General features: G+C 36.9%; 1 protein-coding gene across 1 annotated transcript; it reads left to right on the forward strand.

Moving 5' to 3' along the window:
• Window positions 1-1,958: 1,958 nt before the first annotated feature.
• On the forward strand, window positions 1,959-23,892 carry gnai3 (guanine nucleotide binding protein (G protein), alpha inhibiting activity polypeptide 3). Its single transcript, XM_067394989.1, has 9 exons — window positions 1,959-2,544; window positions 13,759-13,801; window positions 14,291-14,432; window positions 15,273-15,430; window positions 18,674-18,802; window positions 18,952-19,081; window positions 19,607-19,760; window positions 21,721-21,931; window positions 22,135-23,892. Exons 1-8 carry the CDS (start codon window positions 2,427-2,429, stop codon window positions 21,909-21,911), a joined length of 1,065 nt encoding a protein of 354 aa, XP_067251090.1. The 5' UTR covers window positions 1,959-2,426; the 3' UTR covers window positions 21,912-21,931; window positions 22,135-23,892.
• The last annotated feature ends 1,310 nt before the right edge of the window (window positions 23,893-25,202 follow it).

A 25,202-nucleotide genomic window follows, 5' to 3' on the forward strand; every position in this document is an offset into this window, starting at 1 on the left:
AAACCATAGACTTACGGCGTTGTAACCGGAAGTCCTAAAATGCTAACTCGCTTCCGGGTTTTGCCTACAAAAACGCGTCATCCCTGGGGCACTCCATGCTCCATGGCTAAAGCTAACATTACACACTGTTGGAGAGATTTATAAAGAATGAAGTTGTTTTTATGAAATTACACAGACTGCAAGTGTTTAAAAAATGAAAATAACGGCAGTCTTGTCTCCGTGAATACAGTAAGAAACGATGGTAATTTTAACCACATTTAACAGTACATTAGCAACATGCTAACAAAACATTTAGAAAGACAATTTACAAACACCACTAAAAATATCATGATATCATGGATCATGTCAGTTATTATTGCTCCATCTGCCATTTTTTGCTATTGTTCTTGCTTGCTTACCTAGTCTGATGATTCAGCTGTGCACATCCAGACGTCCTGCTTTTGTCTAATGCTTGAACATGGGCTGGCATATGCAAATATTGGGGTGTACACCCTGACTGTTACGTAACAGTCGGTGTTATGTTGAGATTCGCCTGTTCGCCGGAGGTCTTTTAAACAAATGAGATTTATATAAGAACGAGGAAACAATGGTGTTTGAGACTCACTGTATGTCATTTCCATGTACTGAACTCTTGTTATTTAATTATGCCAAGATAAATTAAATTTTTAATTCTAGGGCACCTTTAAAGTCCGCGTGAACCGGAAGTTGCAAACGACTTTTCTCCAGTGTTGTGACGTATTTTCCAAGTGAAACGGAATATTGAATAGAGGGCAGAGTTTTATTTTAGCGCTCCTCCTCTCCATCTCTCGCTCATAGCAGACTAACGGTCAGAGGGGAGTGGTTCAAGCGTTTTCAACCCAAGCCGTCAAACTGATGTCATTAGAGAAGGGGCACCGTTGCAGAGGGGAGGAGCATTTTCAGATTTTGATTAAATATTACGAAGCTAAACAATTTTTTTTGTGTGGATTGACTTGCACGGATGAATTGTTCACCACAAAACTAGCAATTTTAGCTAACAAAATAAATAAGCTCAATTTTGATTTCATGTGTACTTTAATATTTCTTCGATTATGTTCATCAGAAAGAAGAAAGTCATATATACCTAGGCTTGAGGGTGAGTAAAGCTTGCGCTAATTTTCATTTGAAAGTGAACTAATCCTTTAAATGCTTGCCCAACCTGCTGGGTAGTTTTAACTCAACTATTGTTTAAAAATTGCTATATTGCTTGCTTAAAATGAACCCAAAATATGTTGTTATTTAACATTTATTAATAAGTTTAATGAATGAACATTTATTAATAAGTTTATTGAATAATAAATAGACATTAAACATTAATTAAATGGCTTTTAATAAATGTTCACCTCTAGTAATTGTGTCTGATATTTTATTTCCAACCTATTTGGGTTAATTTTAATCCAACCATATAGTAATATTTAAAAAATACTGGGTTAAATAAAACTGCCCAGCAAACATTAAACCCAACCGCTCGTTCAAAACTACCCAATCGCTGGGTTTGTCCATTTTCAACCCAACTTGTGTTGTTTTTAACCCAGCATTTTTTAGTGTTGAAGACTGAAACGACCATCTTTTTTTATTAAAAATTTCGTGACTACAAATCTTCATTTTAATTGTTTATAATCAGTCATTTTTACACACTAATAATAAGATCCTCGTTCAATAATGTGTTATAACAATACCATGTCTAAATTTTAGTTTAAATTTGACTTAATAACAAATGAGATCATTTTCGATTCAGCCGCTCCGACTTTCGTTCAAACCGTGATTCAAACTCAAAACTGAATCGTTTAGTAAAATGGGCGTGTTCGTTCAATAGGCCCAACCAATAATATTGCTCCGTCACAAGCCGCAGTCTGTTTCCGTTGGTTTGCGTGTCAGTCTAGAAAAGCAGTCAGAGATTCAAAGCGAACGAAACATTTGATTCAGTGCATGGAAGTGAACGAAGGATTCGTTCACTTAAAAGATTCGTTTAAAAACGCCGATTCGTGAACAGCACCACTGTGATCCACTTCGAAATATTTAGCTACATGTTCTGGATACAGTCTTGGATACCGTTTTGGCAAAAAAAAAAACTTAATCTGGCGTTCACAACAGACCGCAGAACCTCATCGGTCGAAACTTTTTAGTCACGAAAACATTATCTTTCTGTGTGTCTGGATTTGGGTCCTTAATTTGCGCTGTCCCAGCCAATGTAGTTGCAGTGGGTCGCGGTCCAGTAGAAGCTTCATGTTATCAGAGCCGCGGTTTAATGTTTTAAAGGATCTGTTTTCGTACGCTTGTAGCATCACGTGCAAACCTGCCAACGCCTTTTTCTCTCTTTGGCTTCGTTATTCTTCAAGCTCTTGGAAAATTACCGCAGCGTTCAGTTTTAAAGGTTTTTATTAATTGTTTTAAAAACGTTTTGAAAAATGGGTTGCACGTTAAGTGCTGAAGATAAAGAAGCGATGGAGAGGAGTAAGATGATTGATCGGAACCTGCGAGAGGACGGAGAGAAAGCATCCAGAGAAGTCAAACTACTGCTGCTCGGTATGATATACAGTAGACTTTATTAATGCCTGTGTTCAGTGATGAATGTGATCTGTGTTGCAAGTAAAATGTGTATTTTTTTCTGTCACATCTCTATTTTATTCGTTTTCGGAGCTTCAACTCGATTGTCTCAATCAAATCTGTCCAAAAAAGTGAAATGAACTTATCACTGCATATATTCACGTTCAAATTAAAGTCAGCAATAAAACTTAAGTATTCATCTGTGATATGCTGAAATATTTTGCAGAGTGTCGACAACCTGATGAATATTTTTCAAACCTGTTTTCATGTAATAACAGTGGATTGAGAAAGTGTTGTGTTTGTACTAGTCTTGGCTTAGTGTGCTGTCAAAACATGTTTCCCTTTGGAAATCCTCCCCCGGTGTCCCAAAACATCCAATGAGCATCACATTTTACTACCATATTTAACCTATAGCATTTGGTTGCTCTGTGTGACATGATAACCAAACCCACGCTCACACACCCTTGAATCACAGCAGTGATGGAGGAAAATAGCGGAAAGTAATGGTGTGATTCTGGCACATTTCCAGCTATCAAAGCGTGATGGAATGCAGAAGATAATGGTTGTTACAGACCATTAGAGAGACAAAATACTGGTCTGTCTGTCTGTTTTTGGATACTTTATTGGTTACATACTAATTTTCATGGACAGATGCACCCTATAGATATTAACTGAAGCAGGTAGTCCGCTAGTGTACAGTAGATGGTGCATAGTACTAAAAAAATTGCACAGATATATTTATTTTACACTTTTAAACTTTTAGTTGTGTTAATCGCTTCTGTTTGTGTTATTTGTGGGTTGCTTTGGATAAAAGTGCTAAATGAATTAATTTAAATGGACATTCCCATAAGGTAGCAAGTGCCTTGTGACAGACAGGGGGGTAGTTTCTCTGAGCAAACCATACTGTGGTTTCTGAGAGGAGTGGTCAAATATGGAATGACATCTGTTATTTTTTGTGTGGGATGGTATTTCTTTTGGACTGTGATATTCTTCTGCATGCAGATTCTATGTCGAAACAGGTTAAAAACCATTGCAGTCATAGATTACACATTGAAAAGTTATGATCACTTTGTCTGTTGGTGATATTGTCATATGTAATGTTTTCATTGTTCAATGTTTCTCAAACAAATTAGATGACAGCAGACAGTATCCAAGATAGTAGTCAATGGGTCATCATTTGTACAAAAGTCTTTGTGTGCATGAAAAATCCTTTTTTTTTTTTTTTTTCTCAAGTTATGAAACCCTTCCCCTCTTGGCATTTAAATCGTGCATTGGGGCATGTGAGGGGGTTTGGCTTTTTACTCTGAATGCAGAAGTATGCTGGAAGTGGGGCGAGCATTTCAATGAGCCGAATATTACATGCTCCGTTAATCACAGAATGGACTTTATAAATAAAAGCCGCTCTGAAAGAACTGTCCAAGGACGGCAAGTTCTGAGAGTCATCCTGAATTACCAAATAATTTTTATGTGCTCTCGCTGTTTTAAAACTGCTGCACTGTAAAAAGTAATGCTTTTTACAACAGATTACAAGCAATCAAATTAAAAGAACTCTTTTTTTTTATTGCCAACATTAAATACACCTGATGATAACAAGCACAATCACTGAAGGAAAGAAAAACACACAATAATTAACAGAGGTTTAGATGTTGATGTTGATTTTATTGAAAATATTTGGCCACCGTTATTGTGATCGGTGTTCTGTGTAGTTGGGCAGTTTGACTCTTTGCTTTTTTTGACAGTTTGGGGTTTTTGTAATGGTTTTTGCTAATTTTACACATTTTAAATGTTGACTTTTAAGGAATTAATTTGATTAATTCTGACTTAATTCTTATATGTTGAATTGAATTAATAATATTGCTTGTAATCTGTTGCCACAATTTTATTGAGTAGATGGAGCGTATTACTTTTTACACTGTGGCAAGTTTAGACAGCATGGCTACATCCCTGTAGGCAAGATGATTGCAACTGTCTAGCAGAGTTGACTATGGCTGAGTTGTAATTAGCACTGGACAATGAGCTTAATCACATTGTGGGAACTCACTTGTGGATTTTTCTTTGTGTTCACTGTGGCTTTCCTGACATCAGCAGATTCAGGGGCATTAGGCTATGATGACTATACTATTGCTTCTGGCTGAACTGCAATTCAAATGGTCTGTTTAAAGGGATACTCCACCCAGAAATGAAAATTCTGTCATTTACCCTCCTTCATATCATTCCAAAGCTGTCTAACTTTTTTTCTTTTGCGAAACACAAACAAAGATATTTTGATGAAAATTAGGAACCAAAATACATTGGAGGCTACTGACTTCCATTTAATAGACAATAAACAGACATTTCTCAAAATAGCTTCTCTTTCTATTCCACACAACTGAATATATCAGTGTTGTTATTAACTAGAACTAAAGCAATTAAAAATTGTTTAATTGAAAGTCATTTATCTGAATTTTTTTAAATAAAATATAAAATAATAAAACCATAAACTTCAACCCCTGGTTTCACAGACGAGGCTTAATCTAGTCCTAGACTAAAATGCCTGTTTGAGCTGTTTTAACTGAAAGCAACTTGTACTGACATAAAATATGTCAGTGCCATTGTTTTGTCTCAAGATGTAGATTTTTTTATAGTGTACTTTTAGAAAAGCTACTTAAATATCCTAATTGAACTAAGGCCTAATCCTGGCTTAAGCTAATTCCTGTCTGTGAAACCGGGCCCAAAATTTAAACAATAAATTGGAAATTTATCTTGGCAACTAACTGAAATAAAATAGGTTGAACACAGGTACTTGTCACGGGTGGCTGTAATGAACATGCACGACGAAAGGAATAGGGAACAAAAATGGTCTTTATTAAATCTACACAGAACAAGATCGCTGGAGAAAACAACCACATTAAACTTAGACGATACCAGACAAATGAACTGACAGAACTCTGGGTCTAAATGCACAGGGAGAGTAATCAAAATAAATACGAAAAGGTGAATTAAATCAGGAACTAATTAGGGCACAAAAAACACAGGAAAACCAGGGAGGAAGTGAGCTTTGGAGGAGGATGATGGCTCATGGCAAAGTTGAGGGATGGAGGAGCAATGGTGGAGATTTGTCTGCCAACACCAGGGGGATGATGGACGGAAATGGTGCTGATGGAAATGGAGACCTGTGCACAGATGAAGAGCCAGCGAGATCTAAGAGCCAATGGTTCTGGAGGCCAAGGCTGAGCTGGAGGGATGGCGGAGCCCAACGGAGCCAAAGGGGTGGAGGGACGAAGTATAGCTGAAGGCCTGTAAGTCTGTGGTGCAGGCAGAGTGACGTCTGACCAAGGTGGAGCCAGAGGGACGAGGGAGCCCGGTGGAGCCATAAGGACAGTGGTCGCAGGTGGAGCCAAAGGAGGGGGGAGTTAAGACAGGATCGACAGCTGGAGGTGGACCTAGAGACCGGAAGACCAGAGGCAAATCCACACAATAGAGTGGTGTCAGAGGAGGAACCGAGGGACTGAAGGGAACCAGCAGACTGAAAGGAACTAGCTTAATTTGGAAGAGGCGGTAGTAGAGGGAGGCTGGGTGGGAACTCTGGAGACACAGGAGACTTCGAATTGGGCTGAACCAGCAAGGGGAAGAGGAGACTGAGTTTGACGGGAACAGCGGGGGTGGGAGATTAATCAGCTTCAGCTCACCCTCAGTGGTGGGAGTGTGGGTGGGGTCTTTCTCCATTCCCTCAAATTCCACAAGTAATCCCACAGCAACACATGATGTTGCCGGCTCACACACTTGGTCAGATGATCCATTGGACTCAGGTTCTGGGACGATCCTTGGCTCAGTCCTGACTGCAGGCATTGTGATCGCGGCAGGCTCTAGCCCTCCGTCTGCGGTGAGCTCTGGCATCATGTCCATGCATCAGGGTGATGGCTGGCTGGGCTTTGGGTCTGGAGTGGAGCTGATGATGTCCTCCAGTGGGCAGATGGTGAATGCAGATCCCTTGTTCACCAGCACCCACTCCACAAAAAGCACCAAAATCCTCTCGAGGACCATTTCCTAGGAGGCATGGCTTGGACCAGAGCAAGCGGTCCGGATAGTGAGTTAGGCACACCAAATCCAAAAAATCTCTGATGTGGTCCTCCAGGGAATGGACCCTCTGCTCGATGCAGAGCAGTTGCACTTCAAAAAATAACTTTTAGGATTTACTTGATAAAATCCTCTTAACAATTTGCATTTTAAGTAAATTTTACTGCTACCACTCTGTACAACTTACCTGTTGTTATTATTAAGTAAAATCTACTTACTATTGAACTTAACATTCATAAAGAAATTAAGTAAATAATTACTTAATTATATTTAGTTTATTTAACTTCATATATAGAATTAAGCAACCTGGAGCAGGTTAGCCGTGTAGCATAAGTTACCATAGCAATGAAACCAGCTAAAATCAATCCACCTTCATAAGCCCGAAAAACCAGAGTTTACTTAAAGGTGCTAAAGAGGATGTTTTGTTTTATACATTTTTGCAATATTATTTGAAACTGTCTTTACTAAGTGATAAAAGATTATTTATTAGGTGCACTGAAAGGAATATTATTAATATACATCATCTGTGCACGAGGTAGGGCATTAAAAACATCAGCCAATCGTTTACACGATCATCGCGTAAACGATTGGCCCTCTGGCTTGTCAATCACTGCCATGACGTTCCTTGGGAGAGACGTGCGCGGCTGCGCGCTCTAGTAACTTTCCACACTCCATGCGCCGCATGCAATGTTTTTTCAGGAGACAGGAGTAACAACTGCAGATTATGAGTCACCTGCGGTGAGTTCGACATAATGAATCCACTAAATGTGTGCGCGGCTTAACGATTGTAAGGCCGATTATCAATGTAAATTGATACTTGTGACTGATCGCGCTCAAATGCGTCCAGTCAGAGCCAGTTGCGTTCAGTCTGCGATTACAGTCAGTGTTCAAATTCCATGTGAAAGTATATAAATCTGCTTCAGGAGCAGGAAACTATCGCTGTATGTTGAGCACAGTCAGAATGTTTTAGCTTGTATAAAATAGTATAAAATGTGTGCCCGGCTTAATAACACAGCGAATGCCGGTGGTAAACAAACACTTGTCGTGCACGAGTTTTGGGAGGCGTTCACTTGAAATGAGCTGCGAAGGAGGGGGATTGTTCTTCCGCATGCGCTCATTTCAAAAACTCAGTCGACGAAAACATCCTCTGTACCACCTTTAAACTAGTCTTGAACTTACCTGGGTAGAAACTGAAACCGGCTTTGTGCAACAGGCCACATATCTACATAACAGAAGTAATGCAGCACTCACCTGGGGCCTGTTTCAGAAAGTAGGTTAAGTGAAAACTCTGAGTATGTTAAACCTGTAATGAGGGAAACTCTGGGTTTTCCGTTTCAGAATGGGAGGTATGTCAAACCCGAGAAAGCAGGTTAAGTCAAGCCCGTTTCTAAAAGGGAGGTAACTCTTACTCAGAGTCAGTTACCATGGTGAACCTCTGTGAACCTAACCTGGTCGGGAGCAGGTTTTCTTCGGTAAACCCAGAGTTTTCTTCGGTCTCCTCCCCGTTTTTAAAGTGCAAGTGATGTTTAAATAGTTCAATAATGCGTTCATGCTGCAAAAATGCTTTTCGTACGGAGTATTTTTTTGTCCTATTTCAAGTACAAATATCGAAAAATTCTTAAATCAAGATGGATTTTGCATACACGAAAATGATATAAGATATTTAGTCTTGTTTCCTGGGGGGGGTCTAAATTAAGTGGATTTTACATAAGTAAAAAGATCAATATCTGCCAGTTTGGTAATAAAAATAATCTTAAAGTAAACGGTAAACAAGATTATTCGGAGTGTCTATTACTAAGTACAAATTTACAGTAGTTCCGCCCACTAACGTCAGACCAGGTTAAAATTGGTGCACGTTCCTGTGGTTGCAGTGGTGTAGGCTGTGTGCTCGATTTAGAGAATTTATTTGTGATGCGATTGACTGGGTTCGAATCCGCCTTCTGCCAAGCTTGCTATTCTCCCTTTTCCCATCAAATATCACATCAGAAAGGCATTTATTTTCAATAAAAATGAAGAAAATGTTCTAAAAGTGGAAGTAAATTGCCTAACCAGTGTTTAATAATAATTAAATAATTTACACTTTTATTATTGGATCTTGTTAAATTATTATTTTTTTTCTTCTTCTTCTTTTTTTGCATGTGGGATAACATGAAAATGAATAATAGTTCAATAACTTACCGTTCTGCCAGTTTTCACCTTTGATATTATAACAGTGATAAGAATTAAACTTGCATTGACCCAGAAGTATGCAGACGTCATTTTGTCACGTGCTGTTGCCATGGTGAATCGTAATATCAGAGCTCCATTAATGATGGCTTTTCATAGTTGTGGTGCATGCGCTTAACTCAGAGTCAACCTACTTAGAGTCGATTGAACTAACTCAATTCAACTGTTCTGAAACAGAAAATCACAAGTTACTAAGCATAACAACAAAAGTAATGATAAAACAGTGTAAATACAGCTGGAACAGCAAAAAAAAAAAAATCAACCTTATTAATTATTCATACCCCAGTGCATGATGGGAACACCAGTATTCAGAAAAGTTGAGTAGGTTTTACTTAATTTTATATTTATATTTGAGTACTAATATTGAATTTACTTTTTTATGTTGAAATTGCATTTGATTTTCTGTAATATTCACTTCATAGAATCATTTTTATCAGTGTGGGTAGGTCCATATGTGAGGGGGGAGAGGAAAAAAGAAAGAAAGAAAAACGCCACAAAAATCCTTTCTTACGGTGCGGTATTCTGTCACCAATGGTTGTAATGAATGCACATGATGAAAGGAATAGGGAACAAAAATTGTCTTTATTTTATCTACACAGAACACTCAGGAGATCGCTGGAGAAAACATAAACATCCACATTAAAATTAGACGATACCGGGCAAATACACTGACAGAACTCGGGGTCTGAATGCACAGGGAGAGTAATCAAAATAAGTACGAATAGGTGAATTAAATCAGTAACTAATTAGGACACAAAGAACACAGGCAAACCACAACAGGAAACACAGTGAAAACAAAACTTAAGCAGAACAAGTTACAGTACTACAATTACTCTACAACTGAACTAAACAAATAAATTAAAGCTAAATGTAGATATAAAATAAATGAAAACTGAAAATATAAAAATAAAAGCTAAATCAAAATATAAATAAATACTAAAATAGTATTAAAAATAGCACTAAAATAATGCTGAATATTGTCTTATTCATTTTGTTTCACATGTGTGCTGTACAGTTTCACTGGCTATAGGAATAGTTCACCCATGACAATTCTCTATACTGAAAAACACAGATTAGCACACTTAATATTTTTCTCACATAGTGTAGTTTTGTTTTTAAAATATGAAAATATGTAGCTGCATTTATATTTTAGGAAGGGGTCTCTCAAAAGGTCACACAGGTCACTGTAAAGGTTCCTGTATGAAAAAGAGCTGTGTAAAGATTTAAATAAATATCTTTTTGTTTTCCACATGAACAAGGTTGAGAAAATAATGACAGATCTTTCATTTTTTAAATGAACCCTCTCTTAAACAACTGTTAGTTTCGAAAAGAATTGGGGAAGATGTCTCAATGTTAAATTAGTTTCTGTTTGATAACACCATGATTATACCACAGGAGGATATTGCTCAGTAGGGGGTTTGGCCTCTGGTGTCTGCTTGCTCACTGCTCTATGTAAACCTGCACTGCTGAAAAAGAAAAATAAAGAGCTAAAGGAAAATAAATCATAAAACATGATTCTGCTCAGCTGGGGTTGATAATAGTGGTGATCTTTACCACACACTGCACATGCCACTGTAACTAACTATATAATTACAGCAGGAGTAAGCCATTCACACACCCATTCAAAGCGTTCACAGATGTGTATGTGGAGATTCTGTGGCTGTGCTGCACAGTCCCGGTGTGAGACCTGATGCTTGGACAGAATCCAGAACGTGTGTGGCTCTCACTCCAGAGTTGCAGTTAGGGAAAAGTGTGGAAGTTCTGATCTAGCATCCAGTTTATGTACAGTGAATGATTACATTGTCTTTGGCTGATCATAAATCAGTGAAATGAGTAAGCTAATTAGCTTGTTAGCTTAGTGATAAAACCATACAACATCATTTGTGCAATGGTTTTGGACTTTATTTATATATTTATTTGGACCAAATTGCTTGTTTATTTTAATACGCAACATATACTGTATGTGAAATGAAAAAGTTTTTATGAGGTACCTTTTTGAAATAATAAATAATACAATTTAAATGTTTTTTTCTTTCATCTTTTGATCTAATTAATAGAGATGTTCCGATACCCCTTTTCCACTCCCGATACCGATTCCGATACCTGAGCTCAGGGTATCGGCCGATACAGAGTACTGATCTGATACCTGGGTGCAGGGCTCTGAACCGGTTCAAGGAACGAAACCGGAAACGAACAAAATTTTGACCGGAATGTAGCCAGAAACGGAAACTGAATCAAATTTAATCATTTTGAACAGAAACGCTCATTTGAAATGGCCATTAACCGGTTAATAACGTTATTTTTTCGTTCTATTTAATATTTTGATTTGGCAGTCAACCAGTCACGAATTCAAATAGTATAGCCTATGCAAATGTGACGCTGACGCATCCAACGTGAGTGAAATGGTTGAGCTGAGCGCTCAGTTGTCAAGTCATCATAGGTTAGGTAAGTCACAATGGCAACGCCCTGGCATTAGTTTTTCCGATGATATGTCACCAACCGTCAAGTATTAGGCCTATATTTAAGTGAAAATTAAAGTCAAGTAGGCTAATATGCAGCTTGTTGTGCTTTGAAACCAGCGTAAATTACAGGATATGTAGAACATGAGTTCACACAATGCCACATCACGCACATGCAGCGGTTCGGTGAACGGAGAAAACAGAATAAAACTATAGACTAACATGACACATATACAATAAAAGGGAATATTTACGCGAAATATTTCACCATATAATTAAGTTTGCAGATTAACAAAACGAAAGTGGTCCATTGTGGTGCACTCCAGCAATCTAGGAAAGGAAACAGACATTCTGCTTGTTTTCGTTATTTAAATGTCTTTTGTAAATGTATGAATTATGTCTGGCTTTTAAATTACGACCATAAACCATAAATTACGGAGTACAGTTTAGGAAAAAAACGTTCCAGTGGTCGCGCCAGCGCCTCATGCGCGCGCACACAAATTCTTGCATTGCTTACTTTATATCGCAGCTGTTAAATATTAAAATAAAAATACAATCAACCAAACATTTAAAACTTTACGCTGCTCAATTCAATTCTGTAATACAATCTGCCGTCCCGTGACCACCACCTGACTGTGCTGTTGTGTGAAGGATGTTGTCGATAATGCGAGTGAAGTACAAAGCTTAGGCTACATAATAAATAGCCTAATAGTTTAGCATTCGTCTCGAAAATGGAAACAGTGCCGAATGAGAAAGGTATGCTTCAGATTCACTTTAAATTAATTAGTTTAGCATCTTATTTAGTTTTATTTCTAATAAATAACCTTGTTTTTCACTTCTTCGCTGCTCTAAACAGTGGTTGCTTATGGCAACACAGCACAACTTCCTGTGTTTGCATTCTGAGCCGCGAAGAAGAATTGAGTTCCGATTTGCTGCGTTAAGCAAAGATGGTGGGCACAACTAGATATTGTTTAAGAAAATGGTATCGGATCGGTACATGAGTTTAAATACTCGCCGATACCGATGCTAGAATTTTTTCTGGTATCGGTGGTATTTCCTACTAATTAAGAAAAATCTATGATGCTATTGTTGTCAGATTATATTGCTGATTTTAGTTAATGAGAGAAGTAATAATGTCAGATTCATGAATTTTTGCTGTTGAATCTCTACAGTGAATCATTTGATCCAGTTCATATAACCAAATATGCAGAAATTGAACTGAGTCAGCTTTTTTGGGTGAACTACTCTTATAAAAAAAAACCTAGCTCCGGCTTGCTTAACAGATCACAAAGGTCAGTAGGTTTGTATGTTCTGTTTGGCAAGAATCTTTGGCAAGTCTAGGACTAATTTTAAAGGCAACTTTTTTTTCAGTTTCTCTCAGCCATTGACAATTCATTGAGCTTTTACTTGTGCCAAGGCCTCATCAGACGTGGCAGGACGTTTTGGCTGTCTCTCATCTGCAGCATGCCTGCGGTTCAAGACGCTCAGAAGAAATTTTCCACATGATTCTTTAGCCCCAAAGACCCACAGTTATTCCCTCACCCTGCCATAAATTTGGGCTAATAGGGCAGTAAGCCACACCTCAGAAGCAGACATTATTGATCTAACCCTTAATGCATCTTACAGTAGATTTGCTTCATGTAACCACCAGCACAAATGATCCTGAAGATTGAACAGTTGAGCAATTTTTCCTCTGTCTTGTGCCCTTTTAATTCATTCTTTTACTGTACTTTGGTCAACCTCGGTTGTGTTTTAATGTGCTTTATAAAACAACATTGATTGATTGATTGATTGATTGATTGATTGAATTTTTCACCAGAATTACAAGCCATAGAATATTTAAAGTTCAAATCTTATTCATTTTGATGTGATGTCTCAGACAACCAATGGAAAAGTATTTTGACAAACTCTGTTACTCCATATCCAAAATGTGCAATACCTGCTAATTTGCATATAAATGTGAAATATGTTCAATTTATTCCCGTTAATCATTTCACTCGCTAACTGAGAATACAGTAAAACATTGGATTACAGTATGCACACACCATGCATCCACTTGCCTGTTTGCTCATGTTTGTACAAACATCTCTTTCTGGTGTGTTGGTTAATAAGCCATCTAAGAGAGTCATTTGACTTGGTTATAAAAAGCTCACCTATCGTAGCTCCTGCTGTCCTAACAAACACTTTGGCTGGGGGAACTAACATCAGACAAACCTTTCATCTTCAGGGCATTTAATCTCACCGTATGGCAAGCGCAACCCGAAATAGAGAGCTTGTTCTGCAGCTCATGCTGGGCTTGTGATGTAGGAGGCAGAGGTTGAAAGCTTCTATTCATCTAATGTAGACCTTCTCCTGAGCGTGTGATGTTTGGGGTCAGGCGAATAAACTGCATTTATTGATTTTCCCATATCAAATTCATCAACAACGTTCTGTGTTGTTTGTCCTCTTTTAGGTGCTGGGGAATCAGGGAAGAGTACAATAGTTAAGCAAATGAAGTAAGTGTTTTGACTTTTTTTTTTTTTATCATATATTGTTCTTGTGATGTGGTGATATGCAAGAATTAGACTTGCAGTCAATTGTACCTCTAGTTTAAAAAAAAAAAAAAAAAACTGTAGTTGAGCAGACCCTTCGACCACCATTATATATAATGGATATAAAGTTACATAAATATATATAATTTATCAGATTTTATTTTTATTAATTGCATATTATATTGATTTATACATAAAATCATTGTGTATAATGAATATTTTATATTAAAATGTGTTTATAAATGAATGAATATATGGCCATTCAAGAAATCACATGTATTTTGATTTGCTCTCTGTACTGAATATTTTGGTCTGTGGAGGACCAACATCAAAATCAGAACAGCCTGGACTAGAGGGAACGCTGCTGGCAGTTGTTATTAGATTTTGTTGATTTAATTGTTTTGTTTGATGTGCCATAGATGTAGTTATCCCATCTGGTTTGTTTTACTTTAGGATCATTCATGAAGATGGTTACTCAGATGAGGAGTGCAAGCAGTATAAAGTCGTGGTTTACAGCAACACTATCCAGTCCATCATTGCCATTATCAGGGCCATGGGCCGTTTAAAGATCGACTTTGGGGACCCTGCAAGAGCGGTAAGATACATAAATTAAAACTGCACACAGAATTACCCATAAGCAAGCAATCATTTATTACTTCTCTCATCTAGACTGCACAGTGCTGGAATTTGAGTACAGCAGGGTCTACAAAATTAACCCTCTGGACAACCCAGTCTGAGTTTAGTACTTGGAGGGGGAAATGTTTATTTTTTTGCCTTCCCAGGGAAATTTATTTCTGATCCTTTATAAAACCATGATGCTTTGAACCACCATAATTGGTCACAATATCTAAATACAGTAAGAATCTACTGATGTTTTCCCTCACTGTTTTTCTGTTTTTCACTAAACGAACACAAGGAAGAATATAGATAGTAATGAACAAGATTATTTAAAGGGGATCTATTATGCCTTATGTAATATAAGTCTCAGAATGTGTCCATGAAGTTTCAGCTCAAGATACCTCACAGATCATTTATTTTACCGTGTAGTAAATGCGCATTTTTGAGTGGGAGCATGTATCTTTAAATGCAAATGAGCTGCTGCTCCCTGCCCCCCTATCCAGAATAGCACTGTAGCTGCGTTCCATTCCACAGGGTCCCTACGCAGTGTTCACTGCTCCCTACTGCCTGAGCACGGTATATCCGTTGAAGTGGACTTCTAATTCCTGTCATACAAAAACAAACATACAACACAGCCAGTGTAGCTTGATTCATGAACTTATGAGGTACGTTGTAATGAATCAGTCAAAAAGACTCACATACTCATGAGTTCATCAGTCAAACGAATTATGAGTAACAAACTCCATATTCACAATCGAAATCATTTAAGGAGACCAGTTTTCACATTTGTCTCCTGATTTGTTCTGTTTAACATCAGGATGATGCTCGTCAGCTTTTTGTGCTCGCCGGCACTGCAGAGGAAGGGGTCATGACCCCTGAACTCTCTGGGGTCATTCGCCGGCTGTGGAAGGATGAAGGAGTGCAGACGTGTTTCGTCAGATCACGAGAGTATCAGCTCAATGATTCAGCAGCCTAGTAAGTGCACTTTCTTCAGATGGACAAAGGTTTCTCACAGGCTATTCTGTGGGGCCTAGCAGAGTAACCACAGGTGTAGTTCATCACGATAACATGTTTGACATCCAGAAAGTGTCTAAATATATTTTTGTTTCTGCTATATTTATTTTAAATAAATGTTGTAGGTTTGATGTTTTGTTGTATAATGCAGTAACAATCATTATAATTTAAGTGTCCAAATACTATTTTGGGGCATTGTTTACAGAAACTGGCTTAAACTATACAATTATTTGAACAGAATATACTTTAGATAGTAATTTTGCAAATATTGTTTTCACTTACAATACCTTTAGTTTATTGTACCATAATTTGTCTCCACAGAATCATAATGTTCTTGTTTGAAGCGATTGATTAGCAGTAAATCAGATTTTGGTTTCCTGAATGGGGAAGGTTCAGATTGAGGCACATTTGTACACCTCAGGCACAGTTCTTTTAGCCTTGTGCAAACTTGTTCAACATTTTTTACCTGGTAGATTCCAGCTCATTGACTGTGGGGAAATTTGTGGCTTTCTGAATTGCATTGCACAACTTTTTTTCCCTCACAGGTTTTTCCATGTTACAGTCATTCTTTCACTCTGTTTTCAGCTTTAGTAGCCACTAAGAATGTTTCCAGTGATAATAATCAAGAGTGAAGTTCTCTCCTCTCAGTGAACTTGTGTGTTCATGGAGTGAAACTGTATAGCCGAATCTTCCAGTGAGAGAGAAACTTTGTGCTGTGAGCTCCAGCTCCTGTATTATAGCAAAATCAGAGTAGGTGGGTCGTTGTGATGGGTACATCTTTATTTTTGCAACAGGAGTACTTAAGTACTTCTCATAACCCACTCCCCAATCCCCAAAACCCAGAAAAATATCAGTTTCCACAAAAATATTAAGCAGTACAACTGTTTTCAACATTGATAATAAAAAGAAATGTAACTTGAACACCAAATCAGCATATTAGAATTATTTCTGAAGGATCATGTGACAATGAAGACTGGAGTAATGATGCTGAAAATTAAGTTTTGCTATCACAGGAATAAATTACATTTTAAAACATATTTAAAGGTGCAGTGTGTAAATGTTAGCGACATCTAGTGGTGAGGTTGCGAACTGCAACCAACAACACCTCACCCATCCCTTTCGAAGGAAAATCGAGAAGCTATGGTGGCCGTCTTGCCGACACAAGTCAAAGATCTCGTCATCTGAGACAGCAGAGAGTACGTTAGCCAGTCAAGCAATGAGGTTTCTTCTTACTTCTAACAGAACGGTCTCTGCTTCTAATGAACCAGACTACTACTACTACTTCTTCTTCTTGCGTATTCAATGTAGTGACGATGCAAGCTGCCTCTAAAGACACAAACGATTTAGAAGAAGAACAACATAATGACTAAACGCACTCTGCAGAGTGTTTGTCCGTTTAGGGCTGCTGTAGAAACATGTCGGCGCAAAATGTCAACTTGACATGGAGGGGACCTGCGGTTTATATACAGTGGTGGTCAGAATTATTGTCACCCTTGGTAAATATGATCAAAGATGACTGTAAAATGATTGATCTCAGTTTTTGTCTGAGCAGGAAAATCAAGTCTTACAATTTATAGCAGAAGCAGTCAGGTTTTGATTTTTTTATCTGTTGGTTTTTGATAGAATCCATGATACCATGTATCTGAACAAGATGTCCAGGACCTCCAGCAGAAAAATAGGCCCACAACATTAAAGATCCAGCAGTATATTTAACTGTGGACATGGGGTACTTTTTATCCATGTGTGCACCAAACCCATCTGGTGGGTTTGCTGCTAAAAAGCTCTTTTTTTAGTTTCATCTGACCACAGAAGCCGGTCCTGTTTGAAGTTCCAGTCGTGTCTGACAACTGAATATTCTGGAGATTGTTTCTGGATGAGAGCAGAGGATTTTTCTTGAAACCCTCCCGAACAACTTGTGGGGATTTAGGTGCTGTTTGATTTTTTTTTTTTTTTTTGGGGCTTTCTGAGACTCAAGACTCAACTAATCTCTGTAATTCTCCAGCTGTGATCCTTGGAGAGTCTTTGTCCACTCAAACTTTCCTCCTCACTGAGCATTAGGACGATTTAGACACACGTCCTCTTCCAGGCAGATTTTTAACATCTTTAGTTGATTGGAACTTCTTAATTATTGCCCTGACAGTGGAAATGGGGAATTTCAGTGTGTTATCTTTTTTCTTATAGCCATTTTCTATTTGGTGAAGCTGAACAATCTTTTGCTGCACATCAGAACTATTTTCTTTGGTTTTACTCATTGTGATTAATGATTATGGCTGGATGAAGTCATGGCTGGACAATTTCATGTTCATGATCACCCTGGAGTGCTAAAAAAAATGTAAATATGAATGGGAATATACTTCAGAGATATTTTACTCATAAAAAATTCTAGGGGTGCCAGTAATTGTGGCCAACGTGTTTTGGAGAAAACTGTTTATTTCTTAATGTGACCCCCCTCCCCACTTTCAATTCTTTTCCTTCAATGAAAGGTTAGATTTTTGCTAATTTTATTGATTAAAGATTTAGTCATCTTTGATCATATTTACCAAGGGTTCCAATAATTTTGACCACCAATTATTATTGCTTGTTATAAAAAGTTATAAAAATGAAGAAGGGACTACGTGAGGTTAAGTTTGAACAGCCTGTCAGATGGTTCATTATATAAGGTCTTTATACACCACTGAAATCATAGTTATATATATTATTTTGCATTTCTGTCAATAGATCCTCCCGGATTTTACACATTGCACCTTTAAGTAGAAAACTTGTTTTAAATTATGATAATATTTCACAATATTACGGTTTTGCTGTATGATCAAATAAATGCAGCCTTGGTGAGCAAAAGCTACTTTTTAAAAACTTGTGAAAAACATTAACTGCATGCTTTTCTTCCAGCTTTTTGTGACATATTTTGTTGAGTAATGAAAATAATGGTGGTTGCCAGCTCAAAAACATATAAAAGTATAATAAAATAAAAGTATATGTGCAGGTCTCAGAACAGGTGCATATTTTTAAATGTTTTCCAGCTTCTGAGACTCTTCTTACATACTGTGCATTGTACGTAATAGATCCTATTACATTAAGAAACTACAGAGAAAATAATGTGGTGATTTTAAAATGTCCTTCTAAATGCTTTTTAAACCATCCTGACATATTGTTTTGTAAGTGGTTTCACTCAAAAATGCTCACTATGGTTTGTCTCTTTTCCAGCTATCTGAATGACCTGGATAGGATATCCCAGACCACCTACATGCCCACTCAACAAGATGTGCTGAGAACTCGGGTCAAGACCACTGGCATTGTAGAAACACACTTCACCTTCAAAGAGCTGTACTTCAAGTATGTGTCATCTTTCTTTCTTTCTTTCTTTCTTTCTTTCTTTCTTTCTTTCTTTCTTTCTTTCTTTCTTTCTTTCTTTCTTTCTTTCTTTCTTTCTTTCTTTCTTTCTTTCATGGCCTGATCACTATATACTGCTTATATTCGAACAGGATGTTTGATGTTGGTGGTCAGCGTTCAGAGCGAAAGAAATGGATTCATTGTTTTGAAGGCGTCACTGCCATTATCTTCTGTGTGGCGCTCAGCGACTATGACCTGGTCCTCGCTGAAGATGAAGAGATGGTGAGTTTCCTTCCCACAGCAATCTCACAGCTAAATCAGAATGGCACAATAGTCTTAGTTAGCAAGATCACATGGCCAATTTTAAAGACATCTGATAAGATGGATTAATGCAAATATGGTCAAAGATGATAATCTGTGAGAAAAGCTACTAGCAGAGCTCAGTATTTTGTTTTTTTTTCTCCATAGCCACCACAGGGGATGTTCCGTTTGTCCTGGCTGTGTTAAAGTGATTTTCTCATAGTTCATGGAAAACCCACATAGTTTCCTCATGAGACCTAATTTCTTAAAATACACTGACTATTTTTCCATAAAAGGATGATTTGAGGTTGCATATTGATTTTCAGTGGAACTGAGACTATTATAGATTATAGATTTATATAACCCTTAATTCCAACACGGCACTGAGCATTTCTTAATTCATATGCAAATCTCAGCTCTCAGTTGTCAAACCAAGCAATGGTCCAATCAAATGTGAACCAGATGAAGGAGTTTCTGAGTCATATGTTTATCTTGATGTGTCCACAGAACCGTATGCATGAGAGCATGAAGCTTTTTGACAGCATCTGCAACAACAAGTGGTTCACAGACACATCCATCATCCTCTTTCTCAATAAGAAGGATCTGTTCGAGGAGAAGATCAAGAGAAGTCCACTCACAATATGCTACCCAGAATACTCTGGTGAGGATAAACAAAATATTATACTTATGAGTGAAAAGTGGCTTCATTAACAAACCGTAACACAAGTAAATTATACACACAGATACATTTATATATGATGAATGATAATGCCACTCAAAAAACAAACAAACATTTGTTTCAGGACAGTATATTCAACAGTAGTTGTATTACTAACTTGAACCATCTGTTTTTGTTCAGTCTTGGAAAACTATTTAAATCAGGTCTAAAATTTCAGATAATCAGTAAATCATATTTTTACTCGAGCATCATTATATTGGTAGAGCCTTTAGGGCAAATGGCAGTGTGGATGAATTATTGCTTGTTTATAAAAAGTTATAAAAATGAAGAAGGGACTATGTGAGGTTAAGTTTGAACAGCCTATCAGATGAGGGGAAGCACTGTGGAAAAACCTCTGTTTTGTGTCTGCTAGTTATCATCCTGCCGGGCCAGGTGAAAGTTGAGTCTTACTGGTTTGGAGATGTTTTAGTGCCCCTCTCTGTCTTTATTCTTTAAAACACAGTACATTTACAGATGTTGGTTTGTACTTAGTGTATTTCATTGAAATCAGTCATGTGGAATTGTGGCACAGTTTATTTTGCCAACGGGCTGGACCATTATAGAAAACTTTTGCCTTGCTTCATTTTTCAAGAAGATGAATTAGTGTTTTTCATACTAGACTAAAAACTTTGAATCATTGAGATGCTTTAATTTACTCCTCCAAAAATACTTTTATTGTGCCTCGATTAATCATCCCATGCCTTGTTCATTGATGTGACATTCTCCATATTCCCACTTAAAAAGTTGTTGGAGTAAGAACTCTTTCTATTTTAAATACATGTTAAAATGTAATTTATTCCTGTGATGGCAAAGCTGAATTTTCAGCTGTTCTGGTGCTCAAGTTTCTTATTACTATGAAAACAGTCATGCTGCTTAATATTTTTGTGGAAACTATGATACTTTGTTTTCAGGATTCTGAATAGAAAGCTCAAAAGAGCAACATTTATTTGAAATAGAAATCTTATGTAATATTATAAATGTCTTTGCCATCACTTTTGATCAGTTTAAAGGGTTAGTTCACCAAAAATGTAAATTCTGTTATTAATTATGACTCGTCTATACACAGCAATATAATCACCACTTTCAATGTCCAGAAAGGTACTAAAGACATTGCTAAAACAGTCAATGCATCCTTCCTTGCTGAATACAAGTATTAAAGGTGCCCTAGAACCAGTTTTTAGAAGATGTAATATAAGTCTAAAGTGTCCCCTGAATGTGTCTGTGAAGTTTCAGCTCAAAATACCCCATAGATATTTTTTTTTAATACATTTTTTTAACTGCCTATTTTGGTGCATCATTAACTATGCACCGATTCAGGCTGCGGCCCCTTTAAATCACGCGCTCCCTGCCCCCCCGAGCTCTCGACGATATTACAGTGCATAAACAAAGTTCACACAGCTAATATAACCCTCAAATGGATCTTTACAAGATGTTCGTCATGCATACTTCATGCATGCATCGGATCATGTGAGTATAGTATTTATTTGGATGTTTACATTTGATTCTGAATGAGTTTGCTCCGTGGCTAAAGCTAACATTACATACTGTTGGAGAGATTTATAAAGAATGAAGTTGTGTTTATGAATTTATTGCTGCCCTTGTGTAATGCCTTGAACATGAGCTGGCATATGCAAATATTGGGGGCGTGCATATTAATGATCCCGACTGTTACGTGTTATGTTGAGATTCGCCTGTCTTTTAAACAAATGAGATTTATATAAGAAGGAGGAAACAATGGAGTTTGAGACTCACTGTATGTCATTTCCATGTACTGAACTCGTTATTCAACTATGCCAAGGTAAATTCAATTTTTGAATCTAGGGCACCTTTAATTATTTTTTGTTCATTTGAACAGTAGTTAATCACCCAAATCTTAAAGCCACCTATGTTGTGTGATGCTTAGGAACAAACACATATGAGGAAGCAGCGGCCTACATCCAGTGCCAGTTTGAGGATCTGAACAAAAGAAAGGACACAAAGGAAATCTACACACACTTCACCTGTGCCACAGACACCAAAAACGTACAATTCGTGTTTGATGCAGTCACTGATGTCATCATCAAAAATAACCTCATAGAATGTGGCCTCTATTGAAGCATCATCTGTGTGCTAAGGTAAGTACAAGAAAAAAGGGCCAAAACCTACAGAACTTATGTTTTAACACACAAATCATGATTCATTAATACGTTTGCACTTATTTTTTCCTAAATTTAGAACCATACATATGGAAAAACCACAGACCCCTTAAAAAAATATGAAATGTGTTAACCCGAAATGTTTTTATATTGATTAATATTTAGACATTTTTTATTTACAGTTGCTAATGGAAGATTTCAGAGCTTCACTGGCTGGTCGTTCCTGGTTTTGTCCAATTCCTCTGGCAGGAGTGAGAGAGACTAACACCTTGCTGCATGCACCCTTCACGCTAAATGCGGTACCTATGACCATGAACAGGATTTTTGAGACTCTTTCATTTCCACTCATTTTTTTTTTTTTTACAATGACAGTCTGTTATGGTTATTATTTCTTTGGCACTTCCTTTTAGTCTTTATTTTACTGCCAGTACAGCTTCATTCTGTTCCTTTCCTTTTTTCCTCTATCAGTATTACATGACACACCACTATGCATAGATCAAAATTCACAATGGACAGTATCATGTGACTATATGTCAACCCCCATTAGATCAAATATCTTTAAGATTTCATTCTGAGTTCTATTCATAACAGTGTATTAGTTCTTATAGGAAAGTAACCATTTTGCTGTGCGTTTCATAGTGATTATTTAGCTAATTTATTAATTATTTAGGTCTGTCTTTAAGACTTGATTTGCAAACATATCAGAATTTTGAATAATTATGTTGCAATGATGAGTGAAACGGAGCTAGTATGGGAACTATCATTGAACGTTATTATATATTGTTGTTGTACCTTGAGTAATTCACAGCCCAAACACACAGCAACAGGACACATTTTTTCACTAATTAGACATGAATCGCTTTATCTAACAGTTTATATAACACACTATTTTTGTATTTCTTGAGGACCCGTAACGGTGTGAACAAATGCTTTTCTCATTCTGAATAGTGCGAAAAAAATGACCCACTGTTTGGTCAAGAACACTTGGGAACAAATGCCATAAAAACAGAGTGTGATGGCCAGATTTGCATTCATGTCTTGATGGAGTACAGCCTTTTCTAAGATTTGTTTGATGTGCTTTTGTTTAATCCTGTGGATTTCAGTATTTTTAAACAAACTGACACAATGTGATCTGGTTTGTAATACCTGTATTTAATATGAAAAGGGTTTCCATTAATGTAACACTAGACGTCCATAACATCTTGCTCCCAGAAAATGCCACATAGTCACCACTATTTGCAAGACAGCCATTATCCGCATATTCTGATACTGGTACATTGATGTACTCAATGAATTAGTCTGGATTCATTCAACAATCTGTGGTTTCCTTTTTATATCACTATTTTAAACATGAAAGTGCAAATGAACAACGGTAATGATAGCACTGAATCACTAATATGCTAAAAATTTGGTTTGTTTAATTTCTGAATGGCTTTTCATATTCACATTTTTTTAGTATTATTTAAAAATGTTTTTTCTTTTCCGTTCTTAACGGTTGTTTCTGATCGTCTATAATTGTCCATAGTGCTATGTCACCAGTTGCTGCAGTTTTGAGGAAAATACATATGCAAACCTTTAAGGAAACATATATACATAATCATGATCAGAAATTAACAACACATCATTTGAAATTAATCTATTTTTTTGAAACAGTGGATGAAAGATTATTTTATCATTTCAGTCTTCAAAGTTCAAACAGTGAAGACAAATATACTTAATCATACCTAAATGTATTTTACCATGTCTTATTTTAATGAGACTGTGTATTTGATATAATATTGTGCAATTGCCATTTTTGGCTCTTTTATTTCCTACTATTCCGATTGTTTTTCTGATTGTGCCCGTGGCTCGAAATGTATATTATGTGTTGTCTCATGATTGTTGGATATCTTTACTAATTTTAGCTGTCATAAAGACACCCCTTTTTTGATTATATAATGTCTCTTAGCAAAAAGTGTGTTTTGTACTGTGGTTCATTCAAAATTAGATCTAACATTAGAGGGTCAGAGTTTGAAATTCCCAATTAAAACAATGTTAGTGCGCAATTGGCCAGACAATTGCAGCACATAATAGTAATCCGACACCAGCAACCAGTGGAATTGATGCAAGTCTTTATTTCATGTGCCTACATTTACATTCCAGGACATCTCCACAAATTCAGACCTCAGGTTTAAAACAAAGCAATAGGCCATTCTAGAATTTTCACTTGTTACTGTAATACTGTATCATAAATATATATATTTATGTCTCCACATATATATTTTATATATAATGTTCTGGAAACAGATTTTTTTTTTTTTGCCTACTCTTATTTACAAAACATACTGCCCTACTATGTTTGGGGCTGAAAAAGAAACATCTTTCACATATTGTGTGAGCTGGTTAAATTCAAACAATCAGGTCTTGATGATATGCAAGTTTTTCCTCTCTCAAAGGAGACCAGACGCTGCGCAGCACTGTACGTGTTTCTAATTATTACCATGGGATCTGATGTTCCACTACAATGTCTTTATTACATCAGAATTTAATTGCATTAAATTTACTTTTCTTTCTCTGGAAATGTATGAAAAAAAAACATCTAACAGTCAAACCTCTATAGGTTTAACATTAAAACACAGTGAGAGGAGCTTCTCTATAAGCATCATTAACTCATAGCATCAAAAGTCCCCTTTCTTTGGTAATCCTTCTGTTATTGACTCTACTAGCAGTTTTTTAGAGTCCCTTTGGAGAGCAGAGGCCATTAGTCTAATCTGGATCTAGTCTCTGAGGTTTGGTTGGGATGTTGAGGTTGTTTTTTGCCCGGGGATCCGCTGACCACACTTGACTGCTTGCTGTAGAGTTCACCTTCATGCCACCTGTGGATGTTCTTTTGTTACCGTGGCAACTTCATCAGAGTAAATCCAATCATTCAGGTGGGGATGGGGTAGAAAGGTCTGGAAAATAACTTTTTGAATAAAGATAATCACTTAAATCACTAAAACAATAGTTAATCACTTTAAGGTATGGAAGCTTGTTTCTGTGACGGAATAAAAAAAATATAAAAAATAATAATTGTGACTTTATCTCGCAATTCTGACAAAATTGCCAGAAAAAAGTCAGAATTGCGAGATAAAAAAGTATAAACTGCAATTGCGAGTTATAAAGTCCAATTCTGTGGGAAAAAACGATTACAATATAAAGTCGCAATCTGAGGAAAAAAAAGTCGCAATTCTGACATTTTAACATGCAATTGTGACTGTATCATTCAATT

Source organism: Chanodichthys erythropterus, chromosome 9, assembly GCF_024489055.1.
Source record: "Chanodichthys erythropterus isolate Z2021 chromosome 9, ASM2448905v1, whole genome shotgun sequence".
Taxonomy (NCBI): domain Eukaryota; kingdom Metazoa; phylum Chordata; class Actinopteri; order Cypriniformes; family Xenocyprididae; genus Chanodichthys; species Chanodichthys erythropterus.